The sequence below is a fragment of the Vipera berus genome (genome assembly GCF_964194415.1).
Source record: "Vipera berus genome assembly, chromosome: W".
Taxonomy (NCBI): Eukaryota; Metazoa; Chordata; class Lepidosauria; order Squamata; family Viperidae; genus Vipera; species Vipera berus.
The window spans coordinates 51,745,267-51,767,248 of NC_138210.1; the positions used below are offsets into that span (position 1 = coordinate 51,745,267).

The 21,982-nt window shown below is 42.9% G+C and overlaps 1 protein-coding gene across 3 annotated transcripts in view; it reads left to right on the forward strand.

The window, feature by feature from the left end:
• The first annotated feature begins 1,428 nt into the window (after nucleotides 1–1,428).
• The window catches only part of LOC308676485 (serine/threonine-protein kinase TAO2), a 46,380-nt gene continuing 25,826 nt past the window's right edge, over nucleotides 1,429–21,982 (forward strand). For all 3 annotated transcript variants that reach the window (XM_081342297.1, XM_081342298.1, XM_081342296.1), the window contains exons 1-14: nucleotides 1,429–1,638; nucleotides 11,135–11,307; nucleotides 11,814–11,885; nucleotides 12,067–12,168; nucleotides 12,656–12,701; nucleotides 12,791–12,887; nucleotides 13,825–13,938; nucleotides 14,914–15,005; nucleotides 15,120–15,213; nucleotides 15,316–15,397; nucleotides 16,076–16,243; nucleotides 16,690–16,902; nucleotides 18,088–18,216; nucleotides 20,642–20,878. In XM_081342297.1, the coding sequence (XP_081198423.1) occupies nucleotides 11,176–11,307; nucleotides 11,814–11,885; nucleotides 12,067–12,168; nucleotides 12,656–12,701; nucleotides 12,791–12,887; nucleotides 13,825–13,938; nucleotides 14,914–15,005; nucleotides 15,120–15,213; nucleotides 15,316–15,397; nucleotides 16,076–16,243; nucleotides 16,690–16,902; nucleotides 18,088–18,216; nucleotides 20,642–20,878 (1,578 nt within the window). In that variant the 5' untranslated portion in view covers nucleotides 1,429–1,638; nucleotides 11,135–11,175. The remainder of the gene's footprint in view (nucleotides 1,639–11,134; nucleotides 11,308–11,813; nucleotides 11,886–12,066; nucleotides 12,169–12,655; nucleotides 12,702–12,790; nucleotides 12,888–13,824; nucleotides 13,939–14,913; nucleotides 15,006–15,119; nucleotides 15,214–15,315; nucleotides 15,398–16,075; nucleotides 16,244–16,689; nucleotides 16,903–18,087; nucleotides 18,217–20,641; nucleotides 20,879–21,982) is intronic.

Consider the following 21,982-nt stretch of genomic DNA (forward strand, 5'->3'; position numbering starts at 1 on the left):
AATCTTTCTAAATCTTGCCTCAGTTACAGCTGAGCGGTGGAAGCTCCGCCCTCAACTGCCTCGGCCTACCAATCAAATCCCACGCCCTCACATACTGCCCCAATCAAAGCACACTTGAAGGATAGGTGGGCGCCCCAGGCTGACTTCTTTCATTGAGGGGCCGTTATTTTATTTTATTTTCCCCCCAGCCAACCAAGATGTCCATCTTGTTTGCGCTGGCCCTTCCTGACGTTTCTCGTCCAATCCCATTCGTAGGGCAAAATTTCAAGCTCCCTCCCCTCGCTTTACATATTGTCGGTGTAAAACGTGTCCCGCCCATTAACGCTAAGACAAGCCAATGAAGCCGGGCCTTGTTCCTTCACTCTTGTACTGCGCGTGCGTTGCGTTTCCATTCAGTAATGCCTTCCTACAATTGCTCACGGCACGCTCCTCGCCCCTCGGTTCGCTCTACTCACCCTTTTTTTCCTCAAGAATGACCCGAGCAGGACGCATGCGCACAGTGCCCCACCAAAAAAAAACGTTTTACGCACCAGGCTGGTTAGGTTCGGGATGATGTTCGTCGCTTATGCCCGACTGGGACGCATGCGAGTTTTCACCGGTTCCCGCCCCTGAACCCATCGCGCGTGTGCGCTCTTCTTCGGCGCCCCCCCTTTCCCTCCACGCATGCGTTTGACTTTTTCCTCTGCCTTGGTTCCGGTCTTGCTCCTGCCTTGGGCGCCATCTTGGATTTGGGGACAACTGGAGTGAGTGAGAGGGAGGGAGCAGACGGAGGAACCCGAAGAGGCAAGAGAGAGGGGAGGGGGGCCCGGATAGAGTCAGGCCCCCCACCCCCACAGCACCCTCCCCTGTAGAGACTCCCTCCCTTTTCCTATTCTTCCACCCACACCCCTGCCCATCCCCTGGATCTGAAAGGATTCCTTTGCCTTTTATAGGGACCACGACACCCCCCCGCCCACCTGACCTCTCATTCCTTTTTGTTCCCCCTTCCCGCCCCCCCGCCCCCGCCGGTTTCCGTTAAAGACGGAAATCTCGTTTGCAGGCTCTTGGCGCTTCTCCTCGCCCGTTATCTGTAGATCCCTTATGCCTCATCTGTAAACATCTGTAGGCAGCCGCTAACAGCTGGAAGGGACCGCAGCGTCCTATGAAGCCCATGCCTTCTTTTTCCCCTCGGAGCCCATCCCTTGGTCTCTTTGCAAAGCGAGCTACTTGGCTGATATAGATCGTCTTCTTCCCACCCACCCTCCCTCTTCTCATTTTGGGATTTTCTCTCCCTCTCCCTACCCCTGAATTAGAGCCACTGCAGACGGGCCCTAGGCTCTTGCTGTATCCTTTTACAGGGCTGCTACCTCCATCGCATTCCCGTTAGCAAGCCACTTGCATGCCTTCACTCCTGCAGGACAATTTTTTCCTACCCAAACAAGAGGGAGGGAGGGAGAGGCTTGGAATCGGGCTGTAGATGCCCTATGCTTCCCACCCAGAGGCCTTCCTTTTCCAGGGGAGCCACTGACAGTTCCCTCTAAGCCCTCTTTCTTGATTGGAGGAGTAGGGAAAGAGGAGGTAGTTGGGGGTACTCTCCCCACCCCCAATATCTTGGAGCTGGAGCCGCAAGAATATCTAGGCAGCTGCGGAGACTTACAGGTGAGACCCAAGCACGCAGATAAGGGGAATGGGGGTGGGGGGAGGAAGGGTATTTTTGTGGGATGGGAAGGCCGGGCAATGGGGAGAGAACAAAAGAGGTTGTATTGCACCAATTAAGGAAAAACAATCTGATTTTCTGTCTGTCTGCTCTGTCTTCTTTCTCCTATAATTGTCCTTCCAGATAAGTCAGAAATGGTATTGTCTTGATTGGGAAACATATTCTGTTTCCTCTTCATGTTTCCCCCCTGTTTGAGGGCTTTGCTAGGCAAGAGACTGAGTTATGTTTTCCAGAGCTTGGGGTCTGGGCCTAACATCTTCCTGCAAAGGGAAAAAGGATCAAGTATTTCATCCGAGGTCCTCCGTGTACACTACAGTTCCTCATCCCCTCAGTTTTTCTTTCCTTTGGAACCTCAGAATCAAGGAACCTAGGAAATGGTCTTTCTAGTCTGCTAGACTTTTTCCTCCTTAGGCTAGACAGAGGCCTTAACTCCTGTTCTGGTTTTCATATATCAGAGCTATTATATGCCCTTAAATATTCCTATAACGATAGGATTTGGGAAATTAGTATCAGTGAGATATGTAAGAATGGGGGAGAACCCTATTGGGTTCTTTAAATCATTAGATTTTGTTTGTTATGAATAATGATGATCATATTCTGTTGATTAAAGAAGCTAACTTAATTATGAAGAAAGGTTGGACTTAATATATACATTTATCATTCCCAGTCCCAAATTATTTAGCAGTGCTAGAATAACACAGAAGTGTATTAATAGTAATAGTATAATATTTATAAAAGAAAGCCAGTTCCATGGTCAAAGAAATTCAGCTTCACATCCATTCATATCGTCATTATTCAGATACTTAGCTTTCGTTAGTTTTATTGTAATGTTTAAAAACTGTTTAATGTTTGACTTATATGGAAGCATTAGAGCAATAAATGCTGTTTAGAGATAGTATTTGTGTGTAACAGGATATGAAAAAGCAGTTACTTTTTCCAAAATGGAAATCGTCTCTTCTCCACTATCCTAGTAAGATGAATGCTGGTATCTTATACTAACAGAAATAGGACTTCTTCAGTTATCTAGGCTTTGTGTATAATTGTGCATATATGAATAGCCACTATTTAACAGGAACCGTTGGTGGAAAGCATTAGGTTTTAGGGCTTCTATCTTTATGGATTATATTCCTTGACCCTTGATCAAGAGAGTTTTCTGCTCAAGAGAGTTGCATGGTATTGGGACATGGTGGTCATATAGAGATTGGAAAGAAAGCCAGGTATAACAGTTTTGTCTCCTGAAATATACCCAGTAAAGTTTCATGTTAAATGTATTATTTTAGGGACGATTTGCGTATCATGTTCTTGTCAAAATGAGTAACTTTTTGCAAGCTGTGTAAGGCTTGTGCCAGTGTTGCTTACATCTATTCTAATTACAGCGTTGTTTTATTGTCTAGAAACATATAATTTATAAGTCTGCTGGCTGCTGGAGTTGTTCAGATTTGTCCACTAGCCTCTAACCAATGGTTAGCTATTTTTGAGTGTGTGGTGAATGTTATGTATCTTTGAAAATACATGCCTCAAAGTTGTTGACTTACCTTTGTTCTTTAATGTAGTAATTTTTGTTTTATCAGCAGCCCTCCACCATTGTTCCCCTGAAGGTATTTCTTATCACATATTGCTTGGACTGAGTCCCCTTAAGAATTTTGGCATATTGGGATCAAATAACCATATTGGTACACAGTGCCCAAGTGCTAATGATTAGTTCAGCATGCTAATAGGAATTGCTGAATAACAGGAAATTGCTATGTTTTAATTAGCGTTTTGTCTCAATCAGAATTTCTAGATTATTGGTCTCTTGACAAGCTAAAGTTTTAAGTCAAGATTTGTTGTCTTAAGATTCTTGCTTGTTGAAAAAAATTTCAAACCAGAGATTTTGGATCCAAGGAAAGAGTTGACTAACCACTAATATGGTCTCCTGGTTGGTTTATCTCCACCCTCTGGTAGGCGGATCCAGACAAAAAGCTGAACAACCTATACTGTCAGAATTCTGATAAACTAGCTTATAATTCTGATTTCTGTATGAATGGGATACTATCTTTAGGTTCTAAAATCTTAATTTATTTTTTTTTGCAAAGAAGATACCTTATGGCAGAGAATATCCTCTGGATTTCTACATTAAGAAAAAACAAATGTAGAAAATTCTTATTTTTGAGCCAAATGATAGATAGCCGTGTGCCTGAGAAGAAAGCTCATATACCCTTCTGTGTAGCAGAAGTTGACATTTCAAAGAAAAGAATCGCTTTGTGACTGGGTTCACCTCAGTTTTGCACAGCTTTCATGGCGCCCGGTAAACTGACTAATACGAAACGTCTTTAATAAGCTGGACTTCTTTATTTAGACATTGCAAATTTTAGTAATCCCATTTGACCCCTGGATAAATAGATTATATGCTTTGTAATGTCTGAAAAGACAGCTGTGGAAACTTCACCCATTTACAGAACTTTTAGATCTTTCTTCCTTTATTATAAGTTCTCGTTCAGATCTAAGAAACGTGGAAGTCCTTTCCAGAACATCCATCGCTTCTCTTTATTTTTGCCCTTTAATTCCTGTTTTGGTGAGGTTCTGTCCTCCTCATGACTGCAGCATGTTTTCCATTTCCAGTTTCTCACAGTGATACATTTAAGAAATGGAGCAGCCCATGCAAAAAGCTATTTTCCTTGCTAGTGAAATAAAACATTAGGGCATTTATTAGAATTGGAAGGAATCTCGCCTATCTTTTCTTAATATAGTTTTCTTACGGCTGCAGCAAAATCTCTGAAAATGACTGCAGTGTGTTCCCAAAGCATTATTTTTATCACATGCTGTTGTAGTAGAATACAACCCCTAGGGGTTGCTCCTGAGTTACCCACAGGTGCCTCAGTAAGCACTTTCTTCTTCCAATTCAGAAGGTCTTAATAATGTAAGTGAAGGGGGGGGGAATCATCTTTGCCATAAAAGCTCTTTGAACCTTTGACAGGGAAAAAAAAATCAGTGCAGGATAATTTGGGGAAGGGACACCTAGGGTACAATCTGCCTGCCTGCTATCGAACCTCTTGGGAATCACATTTGAATAATTATGTAGAGAATAATGTTGTAGGGGGAGCAGAAGACAGAAACAGTAGTGACATTTAACACATGCCTCATTGGATTTTTCTGTCCCAAGGCACAGTCTCAAGCATTTGTTGCAGCAGCCATCCTGGTTCTAACACAGGTCTGAATCTCAGAATTCCCTGTTTGGCCCATGGCCTAAGAATCCTATATCTACTACCTTGAGTTCCACGATAGCAGAAAGGTAGTGTTTATATCCAAGAGCTATAAATAAAAATGCCTTTTTTAAAAAAAAATGGGTTTGAAAGCAAGAGCTTTTTGACTTTTGTTAATTCCAATGGGAAGCTTGCAAGAAAGCACCAAAACGTGAAGGGTACCAAACTGCTGTCCTGCGTCATCAAGAGTGTTTAGAAATCTCACACATAAATTTCTAAATATTTAAATTTGAAAGGGTACGAAGGGCTGTGTGTAAATATGCCAGTATTTCTGTTAATTGATTCAACAGCCCAAGCCAGGGTATCACATCATAATCAATGACAGGTGATGTAAGAAAGATCTAACTTATACCATTACACTGGATCAATCTAACATCATTACAAGCCAGGTTTATCAGCTTTTTAAAACAATTATATTATTGGTTGCCTGTATACAAAGAACAATACAGGTGGTCCTCGACTTGGGACCATTCATTGAGCAGCTATTTGAAGTTTAAGCAGGCACTGGGGAGAAAAAAAAAGACTTTTAGTTCACACTTAGGACCACGGCAGCGTCCCTGCAATCGTGTAACAACAATCTGGGCACTTGGCAACCAGCTCGCATTTACGTCCATTGCAGCGTCCTGCGGTCATTGGATCACCATTTGCCACTTTCCCAGCTGGTTTCTGACAAAAGTCAATGTGAGATGCCAGATTTGCTTAACAAGTGCAACAAAAAAAAATGTCATAAAATCAGGTGTGGCAACACGCCGCCTAGCAACAGACATTCCAGTCCCGGTTGTCATAAATTGAAGACTACCTGTAGATAATCTTGGAAGGCAACAAGGGAAAAATAGCTGCTGCTGGGGTTTTTTTGAACTCTTACTAGCGTTCCTGACTTTTGTCTTTAAAGAAGAATACAAATGTGCTGCTGTTACAGTATTACCAAAACCGGAGTCAAACAACAGACGGTGAGTCTGCCTCTCCCATCTCTGGTTGAGATGGCTCTTCTTTCCTTTCTCCATCTCTGCCATTGTCAGCTCTAGCTTTTGCACAAAAGAATATTGTCACTTATTTTCCACTCAATTTTTCCTACGATTTCTGTGAAGTCTCCCATTTTATCCTCCTTCAGTGGCCAAGGACTAACATTTTCAAAGTGAGCAGCCTAAACCTAGAACAATTAAGAGGTCTTTAAGCATAGTATAGACCACTGAGAGACCGCCGGTGTTTTCCATCTTTCACAAATTGTGTTACCCAGAAACAAGGAAACTCTTCTTCTTGTGGAGTGGGGAAAGATATGGAGCCATTACAAATGCACAGTACACTTTCGTTTCTTTGTCTTGCACAAATGGACTTCTTTATCCTACCCATCATGCATGTCACAATTTCCAGCCACAGATGTTGAGATCCTCTTTACCAATGTTTCTCAACCTTCTCAACTTTACAATATGTGGACTTCAGGTCTCAGAATTCCCTAGCCAGCTTGAGACTTCAGGTCCCAGAATTCCCTAGCCAGCTTGAGAACTATAGTTGGCCATTCTTTAAATTTGCAAGGTTGGAAAGTTTCGAAGGTCCATTTTCTTGCCTAAAAACTATTTTCATACTATCTGTCTACTGGATGAGGATCTTACCCAACATTTATTTAACCATCCGATTTCTATTGTGCTGCCATCATAAAAAGACTTTTATCAGTAGCTTACAAAAACAAACAGGACAATCTAAATATAAAACTGTGTGAATCTTCAAACAATACAATATCTGGCCTCAAAAGCCCTCTAGAAAAGCTCTTGTTTTCAACTTCTTTCCAGAGGGCAGGTTATGTTGGAGATAACTAACATCTCCAACCAAATGCCATTCCAGAAGGCCAGGCTCATCGTAGGAAAAATGTGTTTTGGATTTTATTTTATTTTTTTAAGTGGAGGACAACCCAGCGCTGCTTCTGGCACATGCAGATGCTGAAGAATCCCTATTTTTCTGATGATGGGTGCCTAGTTCACTGGAGGCTTTGCCTCTAGTATTGCTCACTATAAATAGATGAAACGTGCGGACCAAAATAATACGCTTTGAAAGCAGCATGCGTGGCTTTGTCAGTAACTTCATCTAAGGAGAAGCTTCTTCCCCTTGTCGATGTGGCTTTTAGTCCCACTCTGCAGTATATGTGAAATAAAAATAAATTGGACTCTCCTGAGGGAGAGGGTTGGGGTTGTTTTTTTTCCCCATTCAGTTTTTTTTTAGTTTAGTTATAGTGCACATTATGCTTTGAAATGTTGCAAATTGTTTTCAAGTTAAGTACACTCAATTTATTCCGTCACTGTGAATTCTTGAAAATGTAGCGTTTCAACACAGCTGATAAAATGATTCTGTTCGGTTCAAAGTGGTGGGCTGCTTTATTTTATATATATATATATATATTTTTAAAAAAACCTCTTAGGATTCATGACTTACAAACAAACTACTCTTTTGTGGGTCTCCACTTAAAATCAGCAGGTGAAATGTCTTCTGCTTTTGCTGCCTGCCAGGAAGCCAGTTCATGTTTAAGAGATTAATCAGTTCTTGCGCTCCTTTGCTAGGACACACGGCTTTTTCTCAAGTTGCTGTTCTAAAGGTGAACCCCAGATGATTCCCTGTGACTGGTCTCCCTACCCTTCCGTCTCTTAATTTGAAACCGAACTCCAGGGCCTGCCTTAAATTTCGGCCACTTTGGTGCAGCCAGGCACCAACCACCGCAAGGGGAATCCTTCCAGATGCTTTCTTGCCAGTGGTATCACTGCCAAAGGTAGCTTTATGCTTTGCCTTTCTTTTTTTTTCTTCTTCTTTAGATTGTTCCCAGGGAAGCAACTGAACAATGCAAGGATTTCCTCTGACCGGCATAACCCGCCTGCAAACTGTTGATTTCCTTATTTTTCATTTCAGCCCCCTGGAGTCAGTCCAGCAACCACTGCCCATCCCAGAGAGTGAACAGGAAGGACTCTTGTGTGGTTGCTTCAAATTGTAGGGTTTGCAGCAAGGCTGTGGATCTTATTTTTCAGCTCACCTCTGTTGCTACCCAATCCAGGGGGAGAAACCTCCTGTCTAGGTGGCTGTGCATTTCTGGGATAAATCTTATTTCTGCGGTCTAGATCTGTCGAGCATTTGATCCGCATTGATACCCGTATGCTTCGTGCATTTGACAGTCATAGCAGCAGTGTGTGTGGGGGGGGGGCGGATAGGCAGCTTGTAGTCGTTTTATTCTAGAAAAGAGACTCTTCTATTGCGAAATGCATTGAGTGTTCCTTTTTCTGTTATTGCACTGTACAGTGAAAAGAGTGCAACAAGTGGCTTCTGGGAAACTTTGGATCCCGCTCACTTGTGCTGCAAATGAAATTCTGTGGATTTACTGAGGAGCCAGTAAGCAAAATGCTAGATTTCTGAAGTATAAGCAACTAGAGAGGAGGAGGAGGAGGAGGCCTTTTCCAGAATTTCCTCATGGATTAAAATTAAGACACTGGATCCTGAATTGTGATTGGACCATCCTTAATGGGGGGGGAAAATGCAGTTAAAGATACTTATGAAGATATTTTGAATGAACCAGACGAGAGATACCAATTCTGTGACTTTCAAGGCTGTAGCTGCACTCCTTGTTATTAATATCAACTCCTGGCAAGCAAGTTTTCTTGCTCATGAATGCCTGCCAGGCTGCTTCTGTTGGACATTTTGGGAATCTTAAGTTCTTCACCATTGGACTGAGAACAAAAGGAACAGTCTGTTTGGGAGGACACACATTTTACCTCCTGCTTTTTGGAGTGAGGCTCGCTTTCTAACCACATGGTTACTTTGTGGTTGGACTAAATATTCTTGTATATTTTAACATTGATTCCCTCATGTTTCAGAGGCTCAAAGGATCAGTTTTTAAACATATATCTTTCACCTTTAAAGGGCTCACTTTGGAAATGTTGTGTAAATAGCTTTTAGCCAGAATGTGCCTGCCAAAGGGGATTAATCTATAGATTTCCAGATTTCTCAACAAGTTATTGGCGATGTTGGATGGAAATTGTAGTCCAGCGCACTTGGAGGGAATCATGTTGGAGAAATTTGCTGTAGATATAGCAGACTATATGGGGAAAGAATACAGAAAAATTACCCTTCTCAAAAGGACTCATTTACAGAGAAGGAACAATGTTTTTGTATGGGGGAATGTCATCCGATACAGCTGTTCCTACATGTTCCAGAAACAGTTGCACGCTTGCAGGATCCAACTTGGGTCGGTCACCGGGACTAGAGGTTTAGTTTTCCAAGCTTTCGGACTCATCCTGGAGCCCATTCCGGGGAACTTGTCTCTAACGGAATGTCTCACATAAATAAGTCCCCCGAGGATGGCTCCAGGACGAGTCCGAAAGCTCAGGAAAATTAAACCTTGGTCCCGGTGACCTACCCAGATTGGATTTGGTAACTTTATCCTGGGACACATAATTTGCCTTCATTCGTGAGTTATACGCTTTTTTCTCTAACTCATTACATTCTTGGTATCTGCTTAATAGGATGTAATATTTCATGTGCATGCATGTGATGTTCATAAAAGTTAAGACTTGGGTGACATTGTGCAATAATGAAGAGATTGATGTACCTAGAGCAACAAAGATGATTAGGGGACTGGAGGCTAAAACATATAAGGAATGGTTGCTGGAATTGGGTATGTCTAGTTTAATGAAGAGAAGGGCGAGGGGGGACATGATAGCAGTGTTCCAATATCTCAGGGGCTGCCACAGAGGAGAGGGAGTCAAGCTATTCTCCAAAGCGCCCAAAGGCAGGACAAGAAGCAATGGATGGAAACTAATCAAGGAGAGAAGCAACCTAGAACTAAGGAGAAACTTCCTGACAGTTAGGACAATTAACCAGTGGAACAACCTGCCTCCAGAAGTGGTCAATGCTCCAACACTGGAAGTTTTTAAGAAGAGACTGGACAGCCATTTGTCCGAAATGATAGGGTTTCCTGCGTGAGCAGGGGGTTGGACAAGATGACCTCCAAGGTCCCTTCCAACATTATTATTATTATTATTATTATTATTATTATTATTATTATTATTATTATTATTATTATTATTATTATCCAACTTCCATACTTGCTGCATTCTTTGTAAAGGACTAAATTGTCTGCTTCCCAGCTAACAAATACCACAAGTCCAGCAAAATTTTGTTCAAGGCTCTAGAAATCCCTTGGTCTATGTTCCTATAATTCCTTTTAATCCCTTATAGCCAACTTCTTCATTTTGCATAAGAAGCAGTTGCTTAAGTGCAGCAGAGTCGTTATAGTGGACAAAAACACATAGCATTGAACTGGACTCAGTTAATATAACATTCAGTTAAAAATAAAAATGAAAATATTTAGCAAACCCTGCAAAGGCTTGTGTTTTTTTTTATAAAATAGAGAATCATATTTTCTTCCTCTCTCCTTTCAATCAATATAGGGCAGAAATTAATGCAAATAACGAACCTGGTAAACTGAGTAGATGGGAATTTTATTACTTGAGTGGAAGTGTGTGACCACTGCAATATAAACGTGGGGTGTAGAAGTACAAGACTGAAACACGCGTCGCTGTATGAGAGAGAAAATGTACTCATTAAAGTAGCAATCAATGGAGAATATTTTAGTGGTCAAAAATTAGGGGCAAATCTGCTGTGACCTTTGTGTCTATGGAAAGTAAGTATAGCTTTATCAAAACTCCTGGATTTTCATAGAATAAAGAACAAGCATACTTTGAGCTACACGTGGGAGATGTAGAGAGAAGTAAGCGGATATTAATACTTTCAGTGTCCTAACAATTGCTAGTTGAATGCTGTCATATAAATAGCAGAAGCCCAATTGGAACAAGAGAAGTCTACTTTCTGTACCGCTGCAAGATCTGCCTCCATTTGGCATTGATGGCCTTCCCGCTATAGAGGTCTCTCATTGATTATCTTGTTTCAGACCTCTTATTTCTGTGAATAGGAGTCAGTGCTTACAGATTCCTTTTGAAAAGGCTTTCTGAGATTTGTCGGGTTGCGTGTGGCCTTGAACCCACTTCTTCACACGGGAGTATAATTTTTCGTATATTTATACCCTTCTAGCAAGGATCTCAGGATTCGCTTTGCTGCAGCAAGATGGTGGCATCAGATCTCACTGAATTACAACCTTATAAGTAAGAATGAATTACCTTATTTCTACCCAGCTGTTTCAATTAACATTTGATTCCCACTTTAGGAGAACAGCAACAGTGACGTCCAGCCTCATCCACGGCCGCCATGCCGTCTAATGCCCGGGCTGGCAGTTTGAAGGACCCTGAAGTGGCTGAGCTGTTCTTCAAGGATGACCCTGAGAAGCTCTTTGTTGACCTGCGGGAGATTGGTCATGGCAGTTTTGGAGCTGTCTACTTTGTGAGTGCCAACCGAGTGTTAATGCTCACGCTCAAGCCTTGCCAAGATCATTTCACACAACTCTTTCCCACTGGCCTTGCTTATCGTTGAATCGGTTTGGCTCCTGGGTCCCATCCCATCAGGAGACCCCTGCTACTGAACGTTAGATGTTGAGGAGCAGTAGTGAGAGGGACTTTCTCCACATCTTGCTAATGGCTTCCTTTCTCAGGGGGAATCGTGATTGGTCACGATCAGAAGTGGGAAGATGAGCTGGTCTGATTTACGTACAAGAGATGTTATAACTTTAAGTGGATATCGGGTACTCGCCAGTCCCACGTGTCTCTGCCCTCCTAGGCAGCTGTGCTCTAAGAATGCCTGATTCACCGTGAGGTGTAAAATTTACTCCCTTTGAGTGGTATTTTTTCCCAGGCATAGGAACAAAGTTCCTCTCTGAACTTGACCGTCTGTGGGCGCTGATAGTTATTTTCACCCATCCTTCTTTGGTGTATTCTCTTTACCTTCCCCAGGCCAGAGACATACGCAACAATGAAGTGGTGGCTATTAAGAAGATGTCCTACAGTGGGAAGCAATCTAATGAGGTTGGTCCTTTTTAAGACTCTTAACACAGTTGTGTTGACCATTAACTCCTAGCCTCTCCCTGGCCTAGGTAATCCAGTTCTCCTGATTTTCAAATTTTCTAGGCTTCTTGTAAAATATCCCCTCCTTTGCTCGAAACATAGAAGTCTCTTGGAGCTCAGGCTCACTTTTTGTATTTTCCAGAAATGGCAGGACATTATCAAGGAGGTGAAATTTTTGCAAAAGCTACGACACCCAAACACAATTGAATACAAGGGCTGCTACTTACGGGAACACACAGCATGGGTAAGACGAGAGCGAAACGCATCGTTCTAAGCCATTGTGGCGGTACATTACAGAAAGCCTTTTAAAGAATTTTAAGAAACACGGTGAAAATGCAGATGAACTGGGCTTTGGATGAAGGGGGGGGGAGTCTTGAAAAGAGCCTGAACGATGACTGGGTTTCTTGCTTAAGTTTAAGGGGAGGGAATTGCAACGCAATAGAGTGGCGGCTCCTCGCTTTGAAAACCGTGGACAATTTTTTTTAGTGGTATTCTATTTATTTTCATGAGGGTTTCGGGAGGTGTCTGGATGACATTGGTGCAAGAATGGTGGACTTTTAGTCTGATTTTGCGGGGGTGGGGGGCTGTTCTTATATTCTCAAGTGAATTGGAAATGCCAGGTACAAAATGGAATTGGCGTCCTGGGTTCCCGGAGCCCTGATTGGGGACAGGATGTTTGAAGCTCAAAGGATTTATTTGCCCTATGCTAACATTTCCTCTTAATTTACTAGCTGGTGATGGAATACTGCCTAGGCTCAGCCTCAGATTTGCTGGAAGGTGAGTCCCAAGACCAATTGGAGAGTCTTCCCACAAAGCTTTTCTGAGGCCTTTCAATAATGTTCTTTCCTCCGTCCCTCCTTTCCTAGTGCACAAGAAGCCACTGCAGGAAGTAGAGATTGCAGCCATAACCCATGGTGCTCTGCAGGGACTTGCCTACCTGCATTCACACAATATGATCCACAGGTGAGCTCTATATTGTATGACTGCGCTCTCTGAAGAGACGTTGCTGCTTGTAACACCCATTTAAGTGTAGGATAGTATGATCTAGTTGTTGCTGCATTGTGAAATCTGTACCGGAATCTGTTAATCTTGTCTTTCAGTCAACTCCGTGCATCGTTCTTCTGACCCGACCCTATTTCTTGCTACATTTTACTGTTTATTCTCTTTAGGTGATTTGCAGGCAGAATGGCAAAATTACCTGTCAAATTCATGCTTCAGTCCCAATGTTGCACTTTATGCAGTTTAGCTCAATTAGGACAGTTTTCACATTTTCTCAAATCAGCTTTACATTTTAATAAATCCTTGATATCCCAAACAACTTAAGGAAAAGACACACAGTTAAACAACATGTTGCTTTTTATCAGATTTTGCAGTTAATATAGGTAGTCCACGTTTAGCGCCTGCCTCTTTTAACAACTGTTGGAAGTTACCACATGGATGGAAAAAATAACTACCAATCCTCACATTTACAACCTTCACAGGTCGGTAAAGCAAACAAAATCTGAAGGCTGATAATAAATGCAGTCACAGTTTCACTTCGTGACCACTTTGCTTAATGACCACTAAAAAAAAAAAGGCTACCTATATGTTTTCAACTCAAGAACTGTGCTGTACACATTCTTCTTCTACAAAAAAAAAATCTTAATTACCTCAGGAGTCAGTCATTTCGGCAGCCTAGAGCAGAAATCTTTCACTTGTTGCTATCAAATTAGAGGGCATTACCAATATAGACGTTTGCTAATGTCGCCCTCTCTCTTTCTCCTGGTCTTCTTTGTCCGTATAAATGTTGCTCTAACCTTTCTCCTGCCGCTCACACTGTTTTTCATCTGGCTGCCCATATTCCTCCACTGTGTTCTCTGCTTCTCTGTTCAGTTTTTAATTGCTGTGCCTGTCTTTTCAGGGATGTGAAAGCTGGGAATATCCTTCTGACTGAACCAGGGCAAGTGAAGCTGGGGGATTTTGGCTCAGCTTCTATAATTGCTCCTGCTAACTCCTTTGTTGGCACCCCATATTGGTAAGCTGGCAGAATGAGATTTTTTTTTGTTTAACCTGAAACAGAGCAGGAAGGCCTTTATTGACCACATCCCCATATCCGAGCCACTGGGAGGAGTGAAGATGTGGCTGAAGAGAGAGTGTGGGAGTAGATACGCGTTTGAGACTCCCCGATTCTTTGAACAAGGAAGAAATTAGAGAAATTGGTCATTAGAAATGTGGCTTCCCTGGGTTTTTGCACAGAGTCCCAGTGTAGTTTAACAACAGTCGATTGTAAAAAACAAAAAAAAAGCTATGAAGTCTTCTCCTTTTATAGGTCAAAGATTGGAGGGTTTAATTCAGGAGTGTTCCAGTTTTGGGAGGCGCCGTAGGTGAACTTTAAATGGCATGCTTTGGAGCCTCATTTCAAGAAGTAATGGGTGGGGGGGTCTAAGAAAATGAAATAAATTATATATTTGTATTGGCTCAGTGGGTTAGGACGCTGAGCTTGTCGATCAGAAGGTCGGCAGTTTGGCGGGTCGAATCCCGAGTGCCGCGTAACAGAATGAGTGCCTGTTACTCGTCCCAGCTTCTGCCAACCTAGCAGTTCGAAAGCACGTAAAAATGCAAGTAGAAAAATAGGGACCACTACGGTGGGAAGGTAACAGCGTTGCGTGCGCCTTTGGCGTCTAGTCATGCCGGCCACATGACCACGGAGACGTCCTCGGACAAGCACTGGCTCTTCGGCTTTGAAACGGAGATGAGCACCGGCCCCTAGAGTCGGAAACGACTGGCACGCTTGTGCGGGGGAACTACCTTTTTATTAATGATACACATTAATCCGTTTAATAATTTCCCCTCTTTGATTAACAGCAACACTGACAACTTGGCAGGACTTTGTGGTCTGTGTCCAGGGTCATGCATCCTTGGTGCAATAATCTTTCAGGCTCTTAAGTAACCACGTGTGCCGTTGCTAGGTCCCAGTGCATGATTGCTTTGTCTTGCGATTTCTTCCTAGGATGGCTCCCGAGGTGATTCTAGCCATGGATGAGGGGCAGTATGATGGCAAGGTGGATGTCTGGTCACTTGGCATCACTTGCATTGAACTTGGTACGGAATGAGCTTGCTTGATAAGGTTGGAGTTATTGGGGGGAATGATGTGGGAGAGGGCTTTCTGCAAAAACATGAGTCCCGGTGCTGACGTTACTGTCCTTGTATCTCCAGCGGAGCGCAAACCACCCCTCTTTAACATGAATGCTATGAGTGCCTTATACCACATCGCCCAGAATGATTCACCACTGCTGCAATCCAGTCACTGGTAAGGAAAATTCCACGAATGGCTTTAAACCTTGCAAAAGAGAGAGAGAGAGATGTTTATAGGTTCAAATGAATCCCTGACTTTCTTCCCTGTTTTTCCCAGGTCTGAATATTTCCGAAATTTTGTGGATTCATGCCTACAGAAGATCCCCCAGGACCGTCCAACCTCTGATGTGCTGCTTAAGGTATCTCCCACCTGTTTTCACTCCTGAAAGATTCCTCCTTTTTTTTTCCCCATCCCCAGCATAGCTGTGGAAGTTGTATTTGTTTTATCCCATCCGGGACAGTAACAAGAAGTTAAAGATAAGAACACTAAGATATTTAAATTAGAAGTGTGTGTTAAAGAAACGCTAGCCTCGGGGAAATGGTAATCCATGAAAGATGTTTCTAGGGAAACACCCTAATAAATAACAGGCTTCATCATTTATTCCCCACAGACCCATGATATATACTGAGTCTTCACATTGGATTCATAGAATTGTAGAATTGTGTATTGGAAGTATACACCTAGCATTGATTTTGGTTGATTGGTTGATTATTAAGTTGTTGATAAGCAATGAGTTATTCTGTCTTACAAAGTATTTGAGATTCTCTCACTTTCTGTTCCTAAGTGGACTTGAGTAACCATTACATGTTAAATCTAGGTTTACTCAAGTTAATTCGAGAGTAATTATACATTGTTGTTAAAAGAATGTAGTTCTCAGGTGCTAAGAAATCTCAGTAGTCGTTATCCCAACCCCGTGAGTATACTTAATAATGGGAAAGGATTGGTCAGATCACAGATTCTAGGAAATTGGTGGATCTGGGACCTTTTGCAGACCTACTTCCTTAGTTTCATGCTATTGCTTCCTGTGACTCCACAGCATCGCTTTCTCTTGAGGGAGCGACCCCAGACGGTGATCATGGACCTGATTCAGAGGACCAAGGATGCAGTGAGGGAGCTTGACAATCTGCAGTACCGCAAGATGAAGAAAATCCTCTTCCAGGAGGCTCAGAATGGTCCAAATGCAGAGGCACCAGAAGAGGAAGAGGTTAAGATCTCCCTTTGGGTGTCTGTAGTTGTCTCCCCACGTTTCCTAATGCAGTTCTCCCTGGCTTTCTTGGACTTCAGCTCATACGATTCTCTCACCATGGTGAGAGTAACAGTGCAGGAGGCTTCCTTACTCCAAGACCATTCCCTACACCAGGGCTCTTCAAACTTGGCCCTTTTATGACTTGTGGACTTCAACTCCCAGGCACACTGGCTGAGGAATTCTGGGAGTTGAAGTCCACAAGTCATAAAAGGGCCAAGTTTGAAGAGCCCTGCCCTACACACACACATATACCCTCCCTCCTCTCTCTCTCTCTCTCTCTCTCTCTCTCTCTCTCTCTCTCTCTCTCTCTCTCTCTCTCTCTCTCTCTCTCTCTCTCTGTCTTTCACAGTAGCTTGCATTATCACCTGTCTCATTCTCATTTAATCCTTTTTTTTCTGTTTCAGGAAGTAGAGCAGTTTCTTCACCGGACAGGAACCATCAATAGCATGGAGAGCAGCCACTCGGTACCCAGTATGTCCATTAGTGCCAGCAGTCAGAGCAGCAGCGTTAACAGCCTGGCTGATGCCTCAGATGATGATGACGGGGCTGAGATCGCCATGATGCAGGAAGGCGAGCACACCGTCACCTCCAATAGCTCCGTCATCCACCGTCTGCCGGTATAGAACTCAGTGTGCTTCCGCAAGAGCAGTGAAATGTCAATTTCAGAATAAAGCGAAGGTTGGGAAACATTGTGGAATATTTTCTAGCCTGTGATAGAAAATGTAAGTGATAGAAAATGGAAGCCTCCCTGCATATCGGCCATAAAAGATATGGGTATCCTGAGATAATAAAGGGAAAAGCTCAGTTTTGAATTTGGAGTGTCCTTCACCTCGTTGTGATGAAACAAAAAAACAACAACAGCGTTGATAGAGAAAATGGAAATCCAGAGAGGGATGGGAGGAAGAGAGAGAAGCATGCTGATGATCACAGAATTGGAATCCAGTGGATCATTACATCCTACTTGCTTCCTTATGTTGAGTAACTGAGACTTGGGTGGGTACACTTTCCCCTTCCCCTTTTGTTTTTTGGGGAAAAATCAGGTGTTTTTTTTTCTAGACTAGTGTTCCCCAGCTGTCCACATTTCTTGGGATTGCAGCTAAATTTCTACATACTTTGGAAACAGCAGTTGGAGGAAACCCAACTAGATTAAAAACGCCTAGTCTGTTCATGTTTAATCTGGGCTGTCTGTGTGGTCTTGTTTTATGCTTAAAACTGGAAACGTGACTGAATTTGAAGCCTTAACCTAGGTTTCCTCAATATGGCACAGATGTTCATCCGATACAACCTCCAGTTGCTTAGTATTCAAGGAATTACTGCCACAACACATTTGGAAGGCATTGAGTTTGGAAGATTGCCTTAGGCACTATATTACTTTAAACTTCCAAAATCTTGGAACTCCTTCTATAGCAGAGGTCCCCAACCCCCAGTCCACGGACCGGTACCGGGCCGCGGCATACCAGCAATCGGTCTGCACAAACAAGCAAAGCTCCCTCCAGGGGATGCAAGCAGCACACAAAACCACGCACCCTCCAGTCCGTGGAAAATCCTTTCTCCATGGAACTGGTCCCTGTTGCCCAAAAGTTGGGGACCTCTGTTCTATAGTACTCTCTACAACAGTTTGTGGTCCTGCTCCGCTCTATCTCCACACTTCCACTTCCTAAAACTGGCGGATCCCAAATGGCTCACAGAAGTGCTGTTTGATCTCTCGACTCTATAGTCTGTGCCTTTTGAAGGAAAATTTGCCGAGGCAATGTTAGAAGCTGAGGCGTAGCTTCTTAACATGCATTTTAATGCTTTTTCAGGGTCATGACAATCTGTATGATGATCCCTACCAGCCGGAAATGGAGCCCCAGAGCTCATCGTCAGCCGCCCGGCGTCGTGCCTACTGCCGTAACCGAGATCACTTTGCCACCATTCGTACAGCTTCTCTGGTGAGGGGGAGAAACTTGCTTATATTTTATGGTATTATTAGATTTATATCCTGCCTTCATATGTCGAGACTCTAGAACGAGTACAGAGAAGAGCAACAAAGATGATTGGGGGACTGGAGGCTAAAACATATAGGGAAATGTTGCTGGAATTGGGTATGTGTAGTTTAACAAAGAGAAGGGTGAGGGGTGACATGATAGCAGTGTTCCAATATCTCAGGGGCTGCCCCAAAGTAGAGGGAGTCAAGCTATTCTCCAAAGTGCCCGAAGGCAGGACAAGAAGCAACGGATGGAAACTAATCAAGGAGAGAAGCAACCTGGAACTAAGGAGAAACTTCCTGACAGTTAGAACAATTAACCAGTGGAACAACCTGCCTCCAGAGGTGGTGAACGCTCCAACACTGGAAGTTTTTAAGAAGAGACTGGACAGCCATTTGTCTGAAATGGTATAGGGTTTCCTGCCTGAGCAGGGGGTTGGACTAGATGACCTCCAAGGTCCCTTCCAACTTCTTCTTCTTATTATTATTATTTGTACATGTCAAAGCAGCGCGTAGAAGGGTCACGCTTTCTGTTTTCCCCTCAACAAGTACACTGGTGAGATGGATTGGCTGATTAAGAGTGTGGCCAAAGTCACTAGTTGATTTTCATGCCTAAAGGAGGACTAGAACTCACCGTTTCCTTGTTTCTGGTCCAGCACCTTCACCCCAACACGAAACGTGATCTCAGTTGGATGTGGTCCTTTCATTTTTGTTTTGCCAGCCTTGTTCCTTTCCTGGTGCCTTCATAAATTGCTGGTGGTGCTGCCTACAAAACCTTCCTCTTGCTTTCTCCTAATGTATTAGTAAAGTTTCAATGTCTGTGGCATCTGGAGCCCTCGGTAGGAATTTGCTGCAGCGCAGTTGTTAAGGAAGAAGCAGAGAAAATTAGGGACAGAAAGAAATCTACCTGAAATGCAGTAGTTCTGCCTGTTTAAAAAAAAAAAGGTATATTCGTGGTGAGCAAGATGTCTTTGGATACTATGATTATTTTTTAACATTATTTAGGAGCCAATCAAGCAAAGTAGCTTAAAGTTTCCTTTGGTAAGACCGGAACAGTGGATAAGTGCCAGAAATCTACACCTTTTGTATTGAGAACCTTTTTTTCCCCAACCATTTTCTAAGAGAGGTTAGCAATATTTATTTAAAATGTGAATGTTTCTGTTTCTTAAGACAGCTGCGTCATTAAATCCCATGCAATTAAAGAAATTCTGAATCATTAATAATTTGATTATTTCCTTATTTAATTTAGAGCACAACTTTTGTGGGGGTGGCAAACTTTCAGAAGCTAGATAATGATATTTAATGTTTGGATGACGATAGTGGTAAGGATTGCAGAAGGAAAGGCAAAAGGCGCCAAGTGAGTAGAACCATACCAGGTGGACAGAGCTGGGGCTTTAGTGAGGGCGTGTTTGGGAGATTCAGTATTTTTCTTGGTTTTTCTGCATTTAATCCTTTCAGAGCTGAATTCAGTTTTCATACGGTTTCTATGTTGAAAGAGCAGAGACAGCATTCCCAATTTCCATAATCATTATGCCCAAATAAGAATCGTTGATACGCAGTAGAAGAGTGTTCCTCTTCTCTATGTGCGTCACGTTTTACTCCTTTTATTTCCTGATCTAAGCCAGCGATGGCGAACCTTTTAGAGATCCAGTGCCCAAACTGCAACCCAAAACCCACTTATTTATCACCGGGTGCTGGCCACGGTGGTCATGGCGGACTGGGTGGGCAGGGTCACGATGGCGGGGGCCAGTCCCTCACCATCTCCGGAGCATGGCACGTGTGCCCACAGAGAGGGGCTCTTGAGTGCCGCCTCCGGCACGTGTGCCATAGGTTCGCCACCACTGATCTAAGCTGAGTCATCTTGAATGAACAACTGTTAGGTTTCTTTACCATCAAGGGGAAGTTCTGTGCGCACTACAGTTGGGCCTGAAGTGCGCAAGGGTACATAGGATCCAGTGTGAGCACTCTTTTTCTACTTTTTGGAGGCTCCTTCAACAAGCTGTGCCTTTTCTTGGTCTTGCACTGCGCCAGTGGTAGTGGGAAACTGCCTGCTGTTGCCCTGTCTCCCATCACCCTAACCTCTCCTGGACTGGAATGTAATTTTTCCTGAGCCCCTTCAGGCACCATTCAAATCCAGGAAAAGCTAAGCTTCCTTAAGGATCAGCCAATGGGGACTGAGCAAGACGCACGTACCAGATCAGAAGATCCTTGCCTGCTTCGGATCTGAATGTGCACAACACTTCAGCATATTGTTCCTCTTACCCCACGGCAGGATTTGTTCCGTCATAAACCCATGATTGGTGTTGTTTATATTTCACAATTAAATGAATTGGATTAAATTAGACTTCCTTGTTTCTCTCTTCTTCCTTTCTTCCGTTCCTTCCTTTCAGGTGACTCGCCAAATTCAGGAGCATGAGCAAGACTCGGCACTGCGGGATCAGATGAGTGGCTACAAACGGATGCGGCGTCAACATCAGAAACAGTTGCTGGCTTTGGAGAACAAACTGCGGGCTGAACTGGATGAGCACCAGCTGCGTCTCGACAAAGAGCTTGAGGCCCACCGCAACAACTTTTCAGCTGAGGCTGAAAAACTGGCCAAGAAGCATCAGGCTATTTTTGAGAAAGAGGTGAGGATGGGAGACTTGGATAGGGAGAATGGAAGATCACTTGGCCAAAGGGATAGAAACTACCAAAAAATTCCCAGGAGAGTGGGAAGGTGGGAAACTCTGGCCTCCAGAACACGTTGCAGTGGGAACCTCATGTCAGGTTAATGCAAAAATTAAGCCCCTTTTAGTATGGTAGGCACTAAAACAGCTTCTTTCGAAGGAAGGAAGGGCTAATACTAATCTCAAAATTTTGTGACATTTCAGGATTCTTGCCTGAGATACTGCAGTCTCATGAGAGAAGATTGAAATCTTGCAAATGGATAGTAATCTCATGAGACCCTCAGTATTTTTACCATCCATTTTTATTAAGCTGATCACCACCTTCAGGGGTGGCAGCTGTTGTAGGTGGCACATTTTTAATCCTTGGTGAAAGACTTACCTCCAGATTGAAATAATTATTTCCCCTATTTCCTTTTGATTATTCCTTCTCGTACAAATTTATACACAAAACTCTTGTGAGATTAAATAAAGTGTCGCAGGTTTGCTTGGGGAGAGCCTTCCTGATTAACTCATACTATTCTGATTGTTCCCATTCCTTCCGGCCACATCAGCAGTAACCTGGTCATTTTGGTAGATCAGTATAACTTGCCATTGAAAACAAGGAGATCAATTATCCCAAACAGAAATAGGTTCTATCATAAGAGACCCGTATGCTGTTGGATCTGACCCATTCTTTAAAACTAAAACATCCTCCACCCCCCCACCCCCCAAGGAACTGAATAATTTAGACAAGAGTGGTTACAACCAATTCTGCTCGTTGTGAAGAAATAAGTTGTTATGCCTTGTACCAATTGCACAATTATTCTATAATAATTTTATTAACAATTACAATTACAGAGATTAAAAACTAATACAGCTAAAAAAAATAAAAGAATATAAAGAAAAATAGAAAGTTCAGAAAAGGGGTAAAAATAAAAATAGAAAAGAAACAAAAATAAATATAATAAAAAAACTGTACAAAAAATTACTTCTGCTTCATCACAGGTGTAAACAATTTTAGTAACTCATTACCTTCTCTTAAAATACAGCCCATGTTCTCCTCTTTCTGCTTCCCATCTCTTGTCG